The 18,243-nt window shown below is 24.9% G+C and overlaps 1 protein-coding gene across 2 annotated transcripts; it reads right to left on the minus strand.

Annotated features, from left to right (window-relative positions):
• Positions 1 to 3,001: 3,001 nt before the first annotated feature.
• On the minus strand, positions 3,002 to 10,555 carry LOC126905098 (peroxidase-like). Of its 2 annotated transcripts, none has more exons than XM_050684501.1 (13): positions 10,431 to 10,555; positions 9,000 to 9,068; positions 8,559 to 8,757; positions 8,296 to 8,478; positions 6,194 to 6,360; positions 5,582 to 5,780; positions 4,961 to 5,158; positions 4,663 to 4,804; positions 4,435 to 4,591; positions 4,197 to 4,373; positions 3,396 to 3,594; positions 3,235 to 3,337; positions 3,002 to 3,150 (listed from the first exon to the last, which is right to left on the minus strand). In XM_050684501.1, the coding sequence occupies exons 2-13, from the start codon at positions 9,060 to 9,062 to the stop codon at positions 3,066 to 3,068; spliced, it is 1,872 nt and encodes a 623-aa protein (XP_050540458.1). In that variant the 5' UTR covers positions 9,063 to 9,068; positions 10,431 to 10,555; the 3' UTR covers positions 3,002 to 3,065. The 2 variants fall into 2 exon arrangements, with proteins under 2 accessions (XP_050540458.1, XP_050540457.1); XM_050684500.1 differs by having other exon boundaries at positions 8,991 to 9,068.
• Between the last annotated feature and the right edge of the window lie 7,688 nt (positions 10,556 to 18,243).

An 18,243-nucleotide genomic window follows, 5' to 3' on the forward strand; every position in this document is an offset into this window, starting at 1 on the left:
CTCATACCAATTATTACGTATTTTAAACATTTAAAAACTTGATTACATACCTTATTAACCGAGTTCTACATATAATAAAGATATACTAATTATACAGTATACTCTTAGGTAAGTATTTTTGATCAATATATTTTAAAACTTCCCAATATCAATAAAATTTTTGAATAGTCACTACTGCCTGAGTTTCTAAATAAAAAAACCCAGCACAGTGGGGACGTGGCATAGTTGGATCCAGTATAGATGATATATGACAGTGATTAAAATCACTATCATAAAAAACGCTTCGATGCAAATCCGTAGATAGTGTTTAATTTTAAAAATTGGTGGATTATTCCAAAAGCTACATGATCTCCTATTTCCTTATTTATATTCTGATTACATGTTTAATGATTTATAAGTGTAATATACGGATGTATATATTCATATATATATATAAAGGGAAATGGTCTGATTAAAAAAATATGTTGTGTAAAAGAAGAATATCTTAAAAAAATTATAATAATCCATTAATTTTTCAAAAAGTTATACCATTATAAAATTAAAAATACAAAATAGAATTTTTTTTATAAAAATCGTATATTTTTTATTAACTTTGATATCCATTTTCACCATAAAAACATATTAAAGTCCGAAAAATTTTTTTCCATAATAAATTATATTACATAATCTTTAATTTAAGATATATATATAAAAGTGTCATTATTTCTTGAACACTTTCAAAAATTAAGTTGAAAAAGTTCTACTTACTAAATGCATTTTGAAGTTTTGAGGCCACCCTATATTAAGGGAAATGGTCCGATTTAAAAAAAAAGTATGTCGAATAAATGAAATATATAAATATTATTTCTCATAAAAAAATTGTATTAATCTATAAATTTTTCGAAAAAGTTATAGAAATATAAAGTTATAAATGTAAAATATAAAATCGATAATTTTATCATAAAAATAGTATACGGTAGCCATTTTCACCGTGAAGACAAAATAAAGTCTAAAATTTTTTTTACCATAATAAAGTGTATTACATTAGCTTTAATTTAAGTTATATATAAAAGTGTCAGTATTTCCGGAACACTTTCTTCAAACATTAAGTTGAAAAAGTAAAATTTTTGTTAAAAGTTGTCATTTTGAATCCCTCCTGTGGGCAGATAAAGGGTCAGATTTATAAAAAAAATTATATGAAATGATAGGTAAAGACATCAAGCATCTATAAAAAAAAAAGTTATATTGATTTGTTCATTTTTGAAAAAATTATGGCAGTTTTAAGTAAAAAGAAATTGAAAAAATTTCGAAAATTAGCGATTTTTAAATTTGTAATTTTTTTGGAGGTTACCCCATTTACGGGGAATGAGAGAAATTTTTTCAATTTTTGAGGGTAATGTGTTCGATTAGATACGATTTGGGATCCTTTGACGTATCGTTGAAAGAAATTGGTTCGGTGAGAACTGAGAAAAAGTGGTAACAGATCAAAAAAAAAAAAAAAATTAAAAAACTAAAAATAAAAAAAAATAAAAAGAACACATCATAGTAAAATTAATATCTTCTCAGCTTTGTATGGAAGTTAAAAAAAATCAATAAATGTAAATAACATAAAATTATCAAATAAATTATTCATACCGGTTAATATTTTTAAATATAGCTGTTAATATAAAATTTTTATTCGATAAAAAATAAAAGACTCATTAGAAGTAGTATAAAAATACAACAACTAAAATTGTATGAGTGTTATAAAATCCGATGAAAATGGCATTGTAAAACCTATTATTTTCTTGGATTAACATAAAATCAAATTTTTGATACAAAAAAATATTTTTACCTAGGTTTGATTATTGTGGTTATAAATAAACAAATCGATATAGAATTTAAATTATTATAATATTATTCTTTAGCAACTTATTTTAAATACCGAAATGGTATATAAAAAATATTTTGCTAAGTTAAAATAGTTATTGCATGATTTATTTTAACAATAGAGAAAAATGATTATTTTTATGTGAATATTATTAACATTATTTTTATTCTACAATGAGTCAAGCAAGTATTCGAACATTGTCTATAAATAATAATTTACCTGTTAAACTGTGCTTGTCTTATAGACCTTTATGTTCAACACCATTAGAAAAGTGTTTGAATAAGTGATTAAACCATACTAAAAAGTCTGTAAGATGATAACGATTCGAAAGACAAATTAATTTTCTTGTCAATGTTCTACTATATTTGATTGTATAGCAAGATTTTGAACAAGTTTATAACTAATGATGCACCCCATTAAAAGATAACAAGCTTACGAAAAAAATATTTAATTACATTTTGTTTTTTTTCATAAAAAAACAAGAATCTTGCCATTAATATGACTTTTTATTTATTTATGTGTAAAACACACATAGAAATAAAATTTAGATTACGGCCTTCTGAATAGGCAATTGCAATTACTTAAAATGACAGTTACATATTATTTAATTATTAAAAATGTCTGAAGATAAACTAAATGTGATAACGTATACAAAAATATCTTTAATATTTTTACTTAAGTTATTTGTCAGTGGCATTTAGTAATACTGACAATTCAATTTAATTTATAATGTAAATGTCATTTTGGGTACCGTGTGCAATATATCGATTAATTATATTTTTAACTTTTATAATGAAAATTTTCACAAGTAAATTACAATTTGTTAAAGCCTTGGTGAAAATTGATACATAAGAAATCTATTAATTTAGTATCGAAAAAAATAATATTACTAATATATGTCAAAGACTTTACAGTTCGCTTTTAAATGTCGATAATATTAATAATGACTTTAATTTTCTATGTAAATACTAACATTAATGTAGAAAATAAAATTAAAAAAATTAACTTTTTTTAATTCTTGAACTTTAAGTTAGGGATGAAAGTATTCAATTTTTATGAAGTAAAATTTTAAACATCGTATCAGTTTATTAAAATGTTAAAATTAAGTTACAAATATTACAGTGTAAATATATATTTCTAATAATCTATAAATAAAATTTCAAAATTTTAGTTTATTGCAGTAATTTATTTATTTATTATAATTAATACAGTGATTTTAATTTTTTGATTTCCATGAGCTGAGGTTTAGTTTATTTTTCAATATTTTGCAGCTTACCATATTATTTAAAGCTGATTCATGTCTATATAACAGATCAATAAGATGTATATTATAATAGACATATTAATGATATAATACATCAATACTGAATATAAATTTTACTCACTGAAAACTATAAGCATGGAAAATATCTTTTGGTACTTCTTTTAATCCTGTCGTGACGCATAATATATGACCCAAGTCAATATCTTGTAATGCTTCTAATTGTTCTATATATTTTTTTTATTATGAATAATTAATAAAGTATAAAAAAAATGTATGTTTTACCTTTTTTGAAGCTTCCTGATTGTCCTTTAACATTAAAAAAAAAGCGATCTCCATACCTATACCTATAAAATCCATCCGCTAAAACGCATCTAGCTGTTGGACCGACTCTTGCATGGCTTTGTGGAAGTTCCAATAGCATTCCAACTATTAAATCAATATCTTCAACTGTGCCATACATTTTTCTTAAAATTTTGATTTTCTATCATTTAATATTGTGTAAATTATATATTAATTACAGCTCACTCTTTCATAAAATTACTTATTACAGTATTAATTGTTTTTAGTAGGGTACGCTTTAAGATTGTTTTTTCAACGAGAAGGTTGAATAACACCACCCAATTCTGAATATTGAACTGATGTATCCTGGGTAAGTACTACGTACAGTGTTATTGTACTTGTCTTTTATTATAAGGAGTAAAGTGTTTTTAATTGGTATGAATTAACTCATCTGACAGCCAACAGAGACAGATGAAGCTTAACTTCAAGACTTGAGGGTATTTGAAATATCCACAGTGTAATAATACGCCCCAGTTAGTATTTAAGTATTAAGTATTATGAAAGTGTAAATAAAAATTTCTTATATAACTATTAGTTTTAATTAGAAAACACTATTGTTTTATTATTTTTGGTACGATAAAGTAAAAATATTAGATTCTGAATTTGGCAATAAAGCAAAAATATTAGATTTTGAATATGGCAATAAGGCAAATTGTAGTTTTTAATGAAAATAATTAGGGGCAATGTGTAAAGTTTCCATTTTTTAAAACTATATCACCGTAAAATAAAAAAACAAATACATACATTGGGTTTCATAATATCATATAGATCATCAAAACTCTTAATTGAAGATAATTTGCATTTCCTTCTTACGTCCACATAAGTTGGCAATCCAGTATCTCTACCTCTTTGCACATCCACAGAAATTAAACCCTGATCAGCTGTTGCTGGCGTGTCAAAGTGAAATGCAAAATTTGATATCTAAAACAACCAGGCTGACTTATTAGTTAAAAAATGTTTTAGATTTATTTTTTATATGTACTAAATGATTGTATGATGGTTGGGGTCGACGATCTGAACAGTAGTACATTCCCCTTATCAAATCGTTGAAACTTGACGCTTCTGAAAGTGGACTAGGATTGTTCATCCAATCAGTCAATTTAACTGATTTCAATAATTTGTGATTGCTGTCTACAAAACTTAAAAAAAAAAAAATAAATATTTTGTTTTTTAAATTAAATTTTAAACTATATAACAAACTTAAAATTACCTCAAATGTGTAGGAATAGTATTGTGAGGTACTCTGTAAGCAGCAGCCGCAAACTCTAAACCAGTTGAAGCACTTATCTTTCTATTGTACTTAGTATTCTTATTGGACAACGATAGACCAACTGAATCACAATATTTCTGACCTAAACATTTTTTTTTTTTGAAACTCGAAAACACATTTATGATAATTAAATAAATCTTGTACTAGTTTCAAAATTTATTTCAAACACATTTAATTTCTTTTTAAGATGAATGAAAATTTATTGTATTAATTATAATAATTATTCATTATTTTTTACCTAACAAAATCGGAAGAAAGTCTCTATATGTTATTAACGAGGTTAAAGCTATAAGGATCCTTCTAGCTTCTTGATAGAGAATCTCATCAGACCATTGTGGATTCAATATTTGTAGGTGCTTTGCCAAAAAATTATGATATCTTAAGAACAAATTTGTGTAAGCAGCAATACCTAAATTTTGGTTCACACGTGGATCACCTATAGTATATACATATATTTCAACTTATTGTTCAGTTAAATAAGTGCAAATGCTATATTTACAAATAGATATTTAAACATTATGTGAGATGTTACTCAGAGAGAAAATAACTTTCTACAAAAACTCAATTGTGCAGCCAGAATGATAATTATGTTTTTATTTTATCAAGCCTGTAAGTTAGAATATGTTTAACAACACTCATAAATAACTTAATCAAAATAAATAATAGACTATAATTAAACACTATACTTTATAGTATAAATTTATCAAAATACACTATATTTTAAGTTAACTAATTCTCAACCATTAATCGAACATAAGTTCATTCTATTTTGTCTGCATTTAAATTTCATGGTTTTTAGGTAAAAATTAGAAATTACTGTAAAAATATACGTATTTTGAAAAAAAAACGATAAGTTTACCAGCTTCGTAACACACGTCAACGCCATCACGGCCACCACAATTTGTTGTACTTCTTTTCTGCTGAGGGCAAAATTCTAAACCATTGCTTTGAATATCAGATCTTAAAAGGCCACCATTTTGAGTCCGTAATGACATCGATTCGCTATCACTATTGCCATAAATATGAGAAAGGTCAATGTATTGTGTTGACTGCACCATCTAAAATTTTTTTATGAACTTTTAGTGAACCAAAATTTTTAAATCTGAGCATGTTTATAAAAAAAAAATCACCATAAGTTATCACGGAAAAGTTATCCCCCCAAAAAAATTGTCAATATAATCATTTACATTGGAAAGTTACACTCATTTAATTGAACTCATTATAAAAAAAACTTATTATAAAAAAAGTTAATTACATTTTCTTCTAAATATGTAAATCTAGCTAAATACTTCAATTTTCTTAACTAATTTATTTGAGTCAACTATAATTTATGCAACTAATTTCTATAACTAAATTATTTATTTCCGTATAGACAGTTTTTTGCATCAAAATTGTTCCTCACTTATATAATTTTTTTTTATACTATAAACATATTAAAACTTTTAATTTAAGAAAAGTAATTAATACTTACAAATATATATGGTAACTGAGGACAATCATCAGCAGTCACTGCTCTTTTGAAAGGCATACAAGTTTTATTGTTACCGAATTCTGGATCATTTAGGGGTAATTTAATTGTTTTTTGACAATGGTATGGAATATTATCTGATCCCTGGACAGCACAACAATCAGTAGGCTCTTAAAAAAATATATATAAATACAGTGAATTTATTAAGGAAACTATCCTCCATTTTTTGTTAAATAATGATTGGTAAAATTTATATTAATTTATTTGAAGCATATTAAATATCAAGTTCATTTTATGAAAAAATTATTTCTAAAGGTATATTTTACGGATAACTTTCAAAAATTAAATGATAATATATATATATATTTAATACTTTATGGGAAATGGATTAAATAAAATGCTGATTGATCAATAATTATTGATCTAATTATAATTAGACCCTATTATAAGAGTAGTAATAGGTTTCCATTTATTTTTCAAAAGTTAACCTTGAAATGAACCCTTAGAAATAATATATTCTTACAATAAACTTGATAATTACTGCGGTTTATAATGATAAATAAAAATTTTTAATCATTCTTAATTATTTTTAATAATGATACTGTATATATGTTTCTATTTAAGTTTTAATTTCGAAATGAAATTAGAATTGTAAGTTTTTTGTTTGTGCCTTTATTAAAATATGAAGTGTCAATTGTAATAATTTTTCAGGTGAGGAAAAATTAATATAAAAATTCAATAGTGTTTCATGTAAGTTGACATCTTTGAAATTTCAAAAATATGCCGACACAAAAAAATTAACTTGTCTTTGATAGTACATAACACAAACATCCTCTTATATACATAATGAGTATTACACGTAATCATTTAAATAACTCGTTTTGAGACTTTTGAAAATGAACTGCACATATTTAGTATATTAATAATGAATCCGTGGTGAAATAAATATAAAATAAAATATCAAAAAAAGAGAGAATATTCTAATTAACTTTTTAAATACAAAAATCCTTTTAAATGCTGTATATATTTCTTCAACTAGCAGTCCTAAACTTTATGAATTGCACATTAAATCAGTTGAGCATATAATACATAATTAGTCTCCTTTCTCAGTTTTTGTATGTGGTAACTATAATGTACCTAATATTAACTAGGACTTTGATCATCTTGAGCTTATTGCTCATAATAATCTTTCTCCTACCTCAACTATTATCAATGAGTTATTTCCTTTCCTAAATCTCTTTCAATGTAATAATTATATTCTTTTGGCGGTCTTCTTGATCTAATTATTTCTTACTCGTCTGATCTTTTCTCCTAGTTATTCCTGATTTCTATCACCCTTCTTTTTATGTAATGTTTTTTCGTTTTAAACAATCTAATCTTTCAAAGTAAATTGCTTATCGTGACTTTGAATCTGACAATCACTTACTCTTTTTGTCTCCATATACATGTCTTTGCAAAAATTTTTTATAATTTGTAATCTGCTTCTATCATGACTTGAATCGTATCTTACAGAACATTTTGGTGTCTACTAATCATCCTCATTTTCTTTTAATTACAAGGTATATTCAAAAAGTAAGTTTTCTTAGTCTGGCATTTCTCTCCAACGCCACTATTATTTTTATTGTTAAAATTGTCTGAAATGCTTCAGAATGATGTGTGATAGAAGATAAAACGTGAGTTTGTCACACAAATCGATGATGCGTCAAAGCATAATTTGGAAGAAACGAGAAGAAAGTGCTGCAAAAGAGCGAAAATTTAGCACTCGAGGAAAAGACTATAGTCAAGAATTTTTGGGTGAGTAAGGAATTTTGATATTCGATTTTGTAGAGCCAAACATTACGATTAATACGGATCAATATCGTGAAACTCTAAATAAACTCAAAAATTCCATCAAATCAAAACATTTTTTTTCTTTTATTTATGTATTATTTTATCTTTATCTTTTTCCACTAATTGTTCATATTTACCACATTAAATATCATATTATTAATTATATTATATATTTATCTTATATTTTAAAATATTTAATCACACTCACACAAATTTATACTCATATTTCTGTCTCTTTACATTAAAACTTATGTATAAACTAAATTATAATCTACCTGCATTATTATTTGGCGGTAATTGGGTAATGTCATGAGCTATAAACTGACTCCACTGCATGAAATGTATGTTAAAATAGTCATCTTCATCATTTGATTTATTTCGGAATAAATTTAAGTACAATTCCCGAGAACCTGGAAGAGGTCTGCCGTCTTTTTGCTTACGAAATTCTCGCAAGTTTTCTAATATTTATAAATTAATAAAAATTATATATATCATTATTATTATAAAATAATTTAATAGTGGTAGTTCAATTGATTACCAGTGCTATAAACAGCATCTAATAATCTGAGGTGAGGTGTATTAACTGCGCCCCATGTTGGATTTTCTAAATTATTACAAGAACCATTCATACTTCTATACTTGTAATTTGGGTCACATTTCACAATGGGAGTACAAATTTTGAAGTACTCTTTATTAGACGAAGGAGAATTTATTGAATATAGTGGATATTTAGATGCCTAAATTTTAATTAAAAAAAAATTAAATTAATGAAATCTAATAACATTAAAAAAAAAAAATTGAGTAAGATTTTTGTGACAATAGAGTAAATTATGGTTTAGTTAATCGATAATTTAGTCAAAACTAACCCTTAAAATAATAGTACTATCATAAGTATAAATTGTAAATATACTTTTTGAATATTATAATATACATTTGTGTTAAAGTTTTTTTTATTACTTAAATCATGTACCTCACTTACATCAACGAAAAATATACCCAAGCACAATGATGTAAAATAAAACCAAAAACTTCCACACGCCATATTGAGCTGCAACATTTCAATTATTATTATAAAAAATTTTGTTTTATAAATCATCTTCGTAAGAATATATATTATATAAAATTAGATAACTTATAAATATACATCATAAGTTACATCTTGGAGATGAGAATAAAAGTTATAATCACAAACAATGGTTAATATAAAAAATTTTCGGGAAATTTCCTAAAAAAAAAAAAAAATTCTTAACTAATAAAAAACATTTAATTATGGCAAATTGTAATTTTCACAAGAAAAGTTCACTAAATTCTATCCAATTTACGAGTATATTTTATTGTACAATTTAATTGGAAAAATTTTTATGATTTAGAAAATTAGAAAACACAATACTATTTAACATTTTTATTCCTAAAAAAATTACTGTAGAATTCTTTAAAATTCATTTATATTTTTTGGGTGTATTTAAATTGAAGAACAAAATTTCTGATATCAAAAATTTTCAATAGTTATTAAATAAATAAAAATTTCTTCACAATGTTTGTATTTTCATGTTTTAAAATTCTTTTTAAAAATTAATTAAATTAACTAGTGTTATACTTGTGTAGTACCAAGAGTATTTTGATAATCATAAACAAATAAATAATAAAACATTTTATAAATTAAATTATAACTTAAACCTAATAATTTTTACAAACAAATTTTCATTAAAAAATTGAAACTTTTTGTTTTATATAAACACATCAATATGTTAGATTAAGTTTCATCCTACAAAACTTTGCAACGAGGTTTTCACAAGTATCAAACATGTAACAAAAACGAATAATTTGTTACTTTGAAAAATAAAAGTAATAGGTTTAATTAACGATGAATTCGTTGTTTTACTCATAGAACTTAGTACTATGTCTATGTCGCCATTATGTATTATTATTAAACAATGAAATAATTTTCATCTACCAATTAAATAATTTTCAAACTATAAACTGTATAATTTACTCTATATATATATATATATATATAGAGAGAGAGAGAGAGAGTAGGTTTAGTGTTGATAATCATAACATTGTTCTCAAAACAAGTATACGCGATTTTTTAGTAATTCTTTTATAGGCTTTTAAAATAAATATTTTTAATATTTTTTTTAGTTTTAAATTAATATTTTTATTATAGTTATAATTTTAAATATAACCAATATTTTTATCATAAAATTTATTGTTTTGGTGATGATAAAAAGGGTTAGAACCTTTTTATTTATTGTAATTTTTATATGTACATTAAACACCATTTTTAAAAATTAGACCCTACAAAATTTTTTTATCATTATTATTTAATTAAAATTTTAAATAACGTTAAGTTAAATAAAGAAAAGTAAATACATATAAATACTTAATTTTAATTTTATGGAGTACTTACTGTAACAGAATAAAATCAAGCTTATAGTATAAGTAACAACGCACATTCATTAAAATATAATGGTAAATTATTATTCACAAATTTTTGTAAAAATACTAGATAAATCAATAAAAATCTGAGAAAAAAATGTCAATCAGTTTTCATGTTTTCATCATTTTACAAAAACATCGTTTATATTTACTTAATGAAATATGTCACTCTCATTAATAATTGTCAAATACGTTTTATAAAATTGTAAATATTGTAGCAGCCTTGTAATGTAAATTATACAAAGTAATAATTATGGAATTTTTTTTTTTGATTTTGCTTAGTATTTATTGCTTAATTTATATATGGTTAAATATTTACTGTATGTAAAAAATGTCTATAGAAAATAAAAAGACTTATGAAGCACTAATATAAATCCCATAATTTTAAGTAACTTAATTTTTATACGTTAAATAATTATTTAACGTAAAAAAATGTTGATTATAATCAACATACAATTTATATAATATAAGAATTTTTATAAACTACAATTATAAAAAAAAATATACTGTTTAAGATTAATGTAAATGTCTAAAATAACAGAAAATTGATTAAAACCAGAGTTGTTAAATAAAAGGTTTTTTTTTTAAAAAATTCTGTTTATAAAATACATTTTTTCGCATTCTAACTTATTAACAAAACGAAATGGGAAGGCAATTTGTATAAATCATAGTTAAGGCGTCTGGGTCCGGCCGCTTTTTAGTCAAAAACAACCCGTTTTTGTTCCATTAGAACGACAAAACTAATGATGCGATAAGAATTCTGAAAACAAATCTGAATTCAGCATTATATTACTTAAACATTGGTCAGGCCACTTTTTTGAAAATTTTATGTTTTTAACCACTAAGTACAGTTTACATGTTTGAAAATTTTAATTTTTTAAAAATAAATTTTTATGTTGAAGGAATCACAATTTCAAAAACGTGTCCCGACCGTTATTTAAGTAATATGATGCTGAATTGAGATCTGTTTTCAGAATTCTTAACGCATCAGCAGTTTTGTCGTACTGATGGAACAAAAACGGGTAGTTTTGTACGTTCAAATTAATGGTTTTCAAACAGTAACTGTTATAATATCTGACGTGCTCGTGTACGTTGTGCGTTATCCGCAGCAGCTATTTTATTGACCATAGAGTTGCGTAGAGCATTACCGATTGACTAAAAATAGTTCCACATTAATAAATATTTGATATTACACTTGTATATACGATATTTGATTATTTGCTTTTATCTAATGGCCGACAAAGCTATCATTGCAAAGTACAAAACAAATTGTGTTGTTATTTTCCAATATAAGTGTCGCTAAAGAAATTGGGAATCATAAAACAATACCGATATCAAAAAAAAAAATAATAATATAGGTAATGTATTAACATTAAATAAGTGGCATCAAAAAAAAAATATTTGGCGAGGTACGTGTATATAAAAATAATTTTCATACACTTTCTTAGCTTCGATTAAAACCTGAAAAGGTATTAGTTTTACTATTATGCGTTTTCTGCTTGTGTTTATCCATATCTGTACCTACTGGACTGTTATTGTTCAAATATACGCCAAAAGATCAAAAAATTCATCTTGTTGATGTATTCAGCGTTATATTTTAATTTTCAATTAAATTTCAGCACATTTGTAAATTACTTGATCATCAAATATATAAATCTCTTACATTTATTATCGGGCGTGGTGTGGCACGGTGCTCAAACTAGTTGACAAAACTCTAGTGTTAAGCCGCGCCTACCGCCGTAGGTGAACGGATGGGTGACCATGCGTGCGCTTCTACGGTAGCGAAAAAGCACCATGTTCCCAGTGCAGAAGGCAACGGAAAACCACTGCACTTAAATTTACCCAGAATATACCAATGGTATTAACCAACCTAACGGTTGTAAAAAAAAAAAACACATTATTTATAAAAATGAATTTTAACCTACATCCAATAAAAAAAGTAGATCATTTTTTAAAAAAGCTAGTCAGATATGAGTGATTCAGATTTTATGATTAAAAAGTGTTAATGAATTTACGTGACGCCTGTTGAATATCAAAAACGGTAGCACAGTGTAGTCGTGGAACAGTAGGGATGTGGCAAAGTTAGGACAAGTATAAATGATATCTGAGAGTGATAAAAATCACTATCATAAGAAACGCTTCGATGCAAATCTGTAGATGATGTTTAATTCTAAAAAATTGTTGAATTATTCCTAAAGCAAAATTAATTCCAATTTTTTGGTCTACTTCGATTGCCATTTGTACATAAAAAATAGGTCGTCGGTACAAATTTTTTTTTGAACTTCTAGTACATAGAATTAGCTTTATTTTAATATATATTTAAAAGACGCAGATTTTAAAAAGTTAAGTTGAAAAAGTTCTACTTTTTATATAAATTTTCAAGTTTTCAAAACATTTTTTTAACTTTGAAGAGAAAAAATTATTAAAATAAGTATAAATTTATATTTAACGTAAGTTAGATTCATGTAAATTTTATATTTATCGGTTAACTCATTACTATGGCAAATCCTTAAAAGGTATTTTAAAATAAACAAAAAAAAAATAAAATTTGAACACAAAAATAGCATGTTTTTTAACTACGACAGCTAATTGCACATAAAAGATAAGTCGTCGGAAAAAATTTTTTTTTTTTTAATTTAAAGTACATTACATAAGCTGAAATTTGACATATGTTTTAGAAATGCAGTGTTTTCGGAACATTTTAAAACTTAAGTTGAAAAAGTTGAGTTTTGTAAAAAAGTTGCTATTTTGAATCGCCCTCTGTGGGCAGATAAAGGATCAGATTTTCAAAAATATTCTATCAAATAAAAGGGAAATGCATACGGTTTCAATATAAAAAAAAATTATTTTGATTTGTTCATTTTTCAATAAGTTATGACAATTTATAAAAAAAAAGTATAAAAATTGTAATTTTTAGGGGGATTTTCACCATTTACGGAAATGAAGGAATTTTTTTCAATTTTTTAGGGTAATGCCTACAACTAGATTTGTGATTTTTTGTCATAAATAAAAGAACACATCATGGTAAAATTAATATGTTCTCAGCTTCGAATCANTGTCATAAATATAAGAACACATCATGGTAAAATTAATATGTTCTCAGCTTCGAATCAAAGCTAATAATATGTATTATTAAGAGTAAAATTTATAAATTGCCTAATTTTCTTTATATGATCACTAAAATCCGCCAAAAAATAGCTTAACCTGCTTTTTAGCTTAATAACAATCAAGAAGACCTAGTGTTAGTCATAAAATTTCTTCTCCCCATGTAAAAAATAGATTCGGCGTCCATGATCTTCAGTGTTTTATTCAGTAAAACAACAATAGATAATTGGCAGACGACGGTCGGCGGACTACTACTACTGTTACTAGATAAATACATATGGGTAATAGTCGTATGACAATCACAGATAAGATTACAATAATAAGAATATACGAATAATGAAATTACCACAGTTGTAAGAAATCAATTGAATGCTGATAAAAAATGGCAACAGACATAAAAAAAAACACATCATAGTAAAATTAATACCTTCTCAGTTTCGCATCGAAGGTAAAATAAATACAATATAAATATTATCGTGGTAGAATGTTTTCAATTCTCTAACCAAAATTTTATTAGATATATCTCAATATGACACTTAACCTGCCCACAGGGAAGGATTCAAAATGACAAATTTTTCACGAAAAATTAACTTTTTCAATTTAACTTTTGAAAGTGTTCCGGAAAGTCTGACACTTTTATATATATCTTAAATTAAAGTTAATGTAATGTACTTTATTATGAAAAAAAAATTTGACCTCTGGACTTGTCTTCGTGGTGAAAATGGCTACCAAATGCTATTTTTGTGTGAAATTTCTCGATTTTATATTTTACATTTTTACTTTAAAATGCTATAACTTTTTAAAAAATATATGGATCAATACAATTTTTTCATGAAAAGTAGTATTTATATACATCTTTTATTTGACATACTTTTTTTTTTTAATCGGACCATTTCCCTTAATACAGGAGGGTTCAAAACAGAAAAATGCATATAGAAAGTAGAACTTTTTCAACTTAATTTTGAAAGTGTTCCGGAAAGTCTGACACTTTTATATATATCTTAAATTAAAGCTAATGTAATGTACTTTATTATGAAAAAAAAATTTGACCTCTGGACTTGTCTTCGTGGTGAAAATGGCTACCAAATGCTATTTTTGTGTGAAATTTCTCGATTTTATATTTTACATTTTTACTTTAAAATGCTATAACTTTTTAAAAAATATATGGATCAATACAATTTTTTCATGAAAAGTAGTATTTATATACATCTTTTATTTGACATACTTTTTTTTTTTAATCGGACCATTTCCCTTAATACAGGAGGGTTCAAAACAGAAAAATGCATATAGAAAGTAGAACTTTTTCAACTTAATTTTGAAAGTGTTCCGGAAAGTCTGACACTTTTATATATATCTTAAATTAAAGCTAATGTAATATACTTTATTATGGGGAAAAAAAAATTCGGACTTTATTTTGTTTTCATGGTGAAAACAGTCATCATAGTTAATAAAAAAAAAACGATATTTGTAAAAAAATTATTTTTCATATTTTTAACTTTATAACGCTATAAATCTTTGAAAAATGTATGGATGAATACAATTTTTTTATGAGAAATAATATTTATATGCCTCTTTAATTCGACATACTTGTTTTTTAAATCGGACCATATCCCTTAATACAGGGAGGGTTCAAAAAATGATTAGAGAATGTAGAACTTTTTCAACTTAATTTTTGAAAGGGTTCCGAAAATACTGATATTTTTATATATATCTTAAATTAAAGTTTATGTAATATACTTTAATATAAAAAAAAAAATTTTGGACTTTATTTTGTCTTCACGGTGAAAATGGCTATCAAATGCTATTTTGTGTGAAAATTCTCGATTTTATTTTTTTAATTTTTAACTTTATAATGCTATAACTTATTGAAAAGTGTATGGATCAACACAATTTTTTTATGAGAAAAAATATTTTTTAATAATTCCTTTTTCATTCGACATACTTTATCTTAATTAGGATATTAATAATGAACTAGCAGATCATGTAACTTTTAGAATAAATCAACAATTTTTTAAAATTAAACACTATCTAAAGATTTGCATCGAAGCGTATTTTTTAGCTTCGATGCGAAGCTGAGAAGGTATTGGTTTTACTAAGATGTGTTTATTTTTTTATTTTTTTTTTGTGTCTGTTACCACTTTTTCTCAGCTCTCACCGAACCAATTTCTTTCAATGATACGTCAAAAGATCACAAATTGTATCTAGTCGAAGACATTACCCTCAAAAATTGAAAAAAATGCCCTCGTTCCCCGTAAATGGGGGAAACCTCCAAAAAAATTACAAATTTAAAAATCGCTAATTTTCGAAATTTTTTCAATTTTTTTTACTTAAAAGTGCCATAACTTTTTCAAAAATGAACAAATCAATATAATTTTTTTTTATATAGATGTGTAATATCATAACCTTTCGTTTGGTATATTTTTTTCATAAATTTAACCCTTAACCTGCCCACAAGGGGGGATTTAAAATGACAACTTTTTCAAAAAAAATTAACTTTTTCAACTTAACTTTTGAAAATGTTCCGGAAGGTCTGACACTTTTATATATATCTTAAATTAAAGCTAATGTAATATACTTTATAATGGTAAAAAAAAATTTCGGACTTTATTTTATCTTCATGGTGAAAACAGACATTAAACTTAATAAAAAAAATACGATTTTTGTAAAAAAATTCTTTTTTATATTTTTAACTTTATAATGCTATAACTTCTCGAAAGATGTATGGATCAATATAATTCTTTTTTTTGTAGATGCATGATGTCTTTACCTATCATTTGGTATATTTTTTTTATAAATCTGACTTTTTACCTGCCTACAGGGGGGGATTCAAAATGACAACTTTTTCACAAAAAATTGACTTTTTCAACTTAAATTTTGAAAGTGTTCCGGAAAGTCTGACACTTTTATATATATCTTAAATTAAAGCTAATGTAATATACTTTATCATGGAAAAAAAAAATTTCGGACTTTATTTTATCTTCAAGGTGAAAATGGCTACCAAATGCTATTATTGTGTGAAAATTCTCAATTTTATTTTTTACATTTTTAACATTATAATGCTATAACTTATTGAAAAGTGTATTGATCAATATAATTTTTTTATGGGAAATACTATTTTCTAATAATCTCTTTTTTATTCGACATACTTTGTCTTAATCAGGATATTAATAAGGAACTAGCAGTTTATGAAGCTTTTGGAATAATCCACCAATTTTTTAAAATTAAACACTATCTAAAGATTTGCATCGAAGCGTTTTTTTTTGATAGTGATTTTAATCACTGTCAGATATCATTATACTTGATCCAACTATGCCACGTCACCACTGTGCCGCGACCCCCCTGTGCTGGGTTTTTTTTTACTAAAAACTGCCGTAACTTTTTTAAAATTAAACAGTATCTAAAGATTTGCATCGAAGCGTTTTTTTTTTTATAGTGATTTTAATCACTGTCAGATATCATTATACTTGATCCAACTATGCCACGTCACCACTGTGCCGCGACCCCCCTGTGCTGGGTTTTTTTTATAGTGATTTTAATCACTGTCAGATATTTATACTAGATATTATACTTGATCCAACTATGCCACATCATCACTGTGCCGGGACCCCTTTGTACTGGGTTTTTTTTTATTAGAAAAAGTGGAGATAATAGTTTTTATGATTTTTTACCATTGTCACCCAGAGCGAATAATCTGTAAATATTTAGTTTTTCATACTCGTCGAAATTAGATAATTTAATTATTTTTATAACGAATTAAAATTTGTGAAATCAAGACGCGTCTGTAAGTATTTACTGTGGGGCTGGTAATAAGCTATGAATTTTAAACTACATAAAATAAACAGTGTCATATATAACAATGTCGTTATTTTAATCAATATATTATATTGCATAAAAAAGGTGGTAATCAGGTACTTAACCGGTTTTGTTATGGACTATAACACGACGGAAATATTTCCAATAATGAACGCTCACAGTAATAATTATTTAATTCTCACTCAACGACACTGCGAAACGTGATAAACCCGAAAAATTGCCTATATTCGACTCCTAAAGAAAGGTCAGTATCCATACGCCTTAACCAAAGAGTCAACATATTTTTTATGTGTTTGTAACTTAAGATTCATGAAAACATAATCAGTTATAAGATTTTATATATGTAGGTATAAGGCCATGTTTAAACTAATTGAGCCAAATTAATTTAATAATTATTAAAAAAAAAATTACTTGAAAGTTTTTCAATACAAGTTCCTAATATAACCCTTAATAGTTAAAATGAACAATATTTGTTCAATATCATCAATGTAAATTAAATAAATTAAGAACATTGTTTAAGTGTTACTTAAAAAGTTACTTTTAAAAAATTAAACAATTTTTTTTTGTATAATAAAATTATATCTGTGTTGTTTAATAATATATATTTTAATAATTTATAGTTTGTGTCTATAGCCTAAAATCTTTATATTATAATTAATACACAAATAAATAGCGTCAATTTTATTTTTCAAATCGTCTACTCATATAAATGTTATGTTTTTTTTTATCGTAATTAATATAATGTATCAATTAAGAGAGTATAGTATTTATTTTTAGACACTGTATGTTAAATTTAAATTAGATATCAGAGTTTTTTAATCTCAAAATAGTGATAAATTATCTTATTTTGAACAATAAAACATAAA

This window comes from Daktulosphaira vitifoliae, unplaced genomic scaffold, assembly GCF_025091365.1.
Source record: "Daktulosphaira vitifoliae isolate Bord-2020 unplaced genomic scaffold, ASM2509136v1 Scaffold_4, whole genome shotgun sequence".
Taxonomy (NCBI): Eukaryota; Metazoa; Arthropoda; class Insecta; order Hemiptera; family Phylloxeridae; genus Daktulosphaira; species Daktulosphaira vitifoliae.

What these genes read in the sequence shown, in the direction of transcription:
- LOC126905098 (XM_050684500.1), bottom strand. Translation starts at nt 9,062, where the DNA reads ATGGCGTGTGGAAGTTTTTGGTTTTATTTTACATCATTGTGCTTGGGT. An exon ending in ACTATTCCTACACATTTGAG is followed by an intron (nt 4,592 to 4,662) that starts GTAATTTTAAGT and finishes TTTTTTTTTAAG; the next exon opens with TTTTGTAGACAGCAATCACA. An exon ending in TTCCATGCTTATAGTTTTCA is followed by an intron (nt 3,151 to 3,234) that starts GTGAGTAAAATT and finishes TCTGTTATATAG; the next exon opens with ACATGAATCAGCTTTAAATA.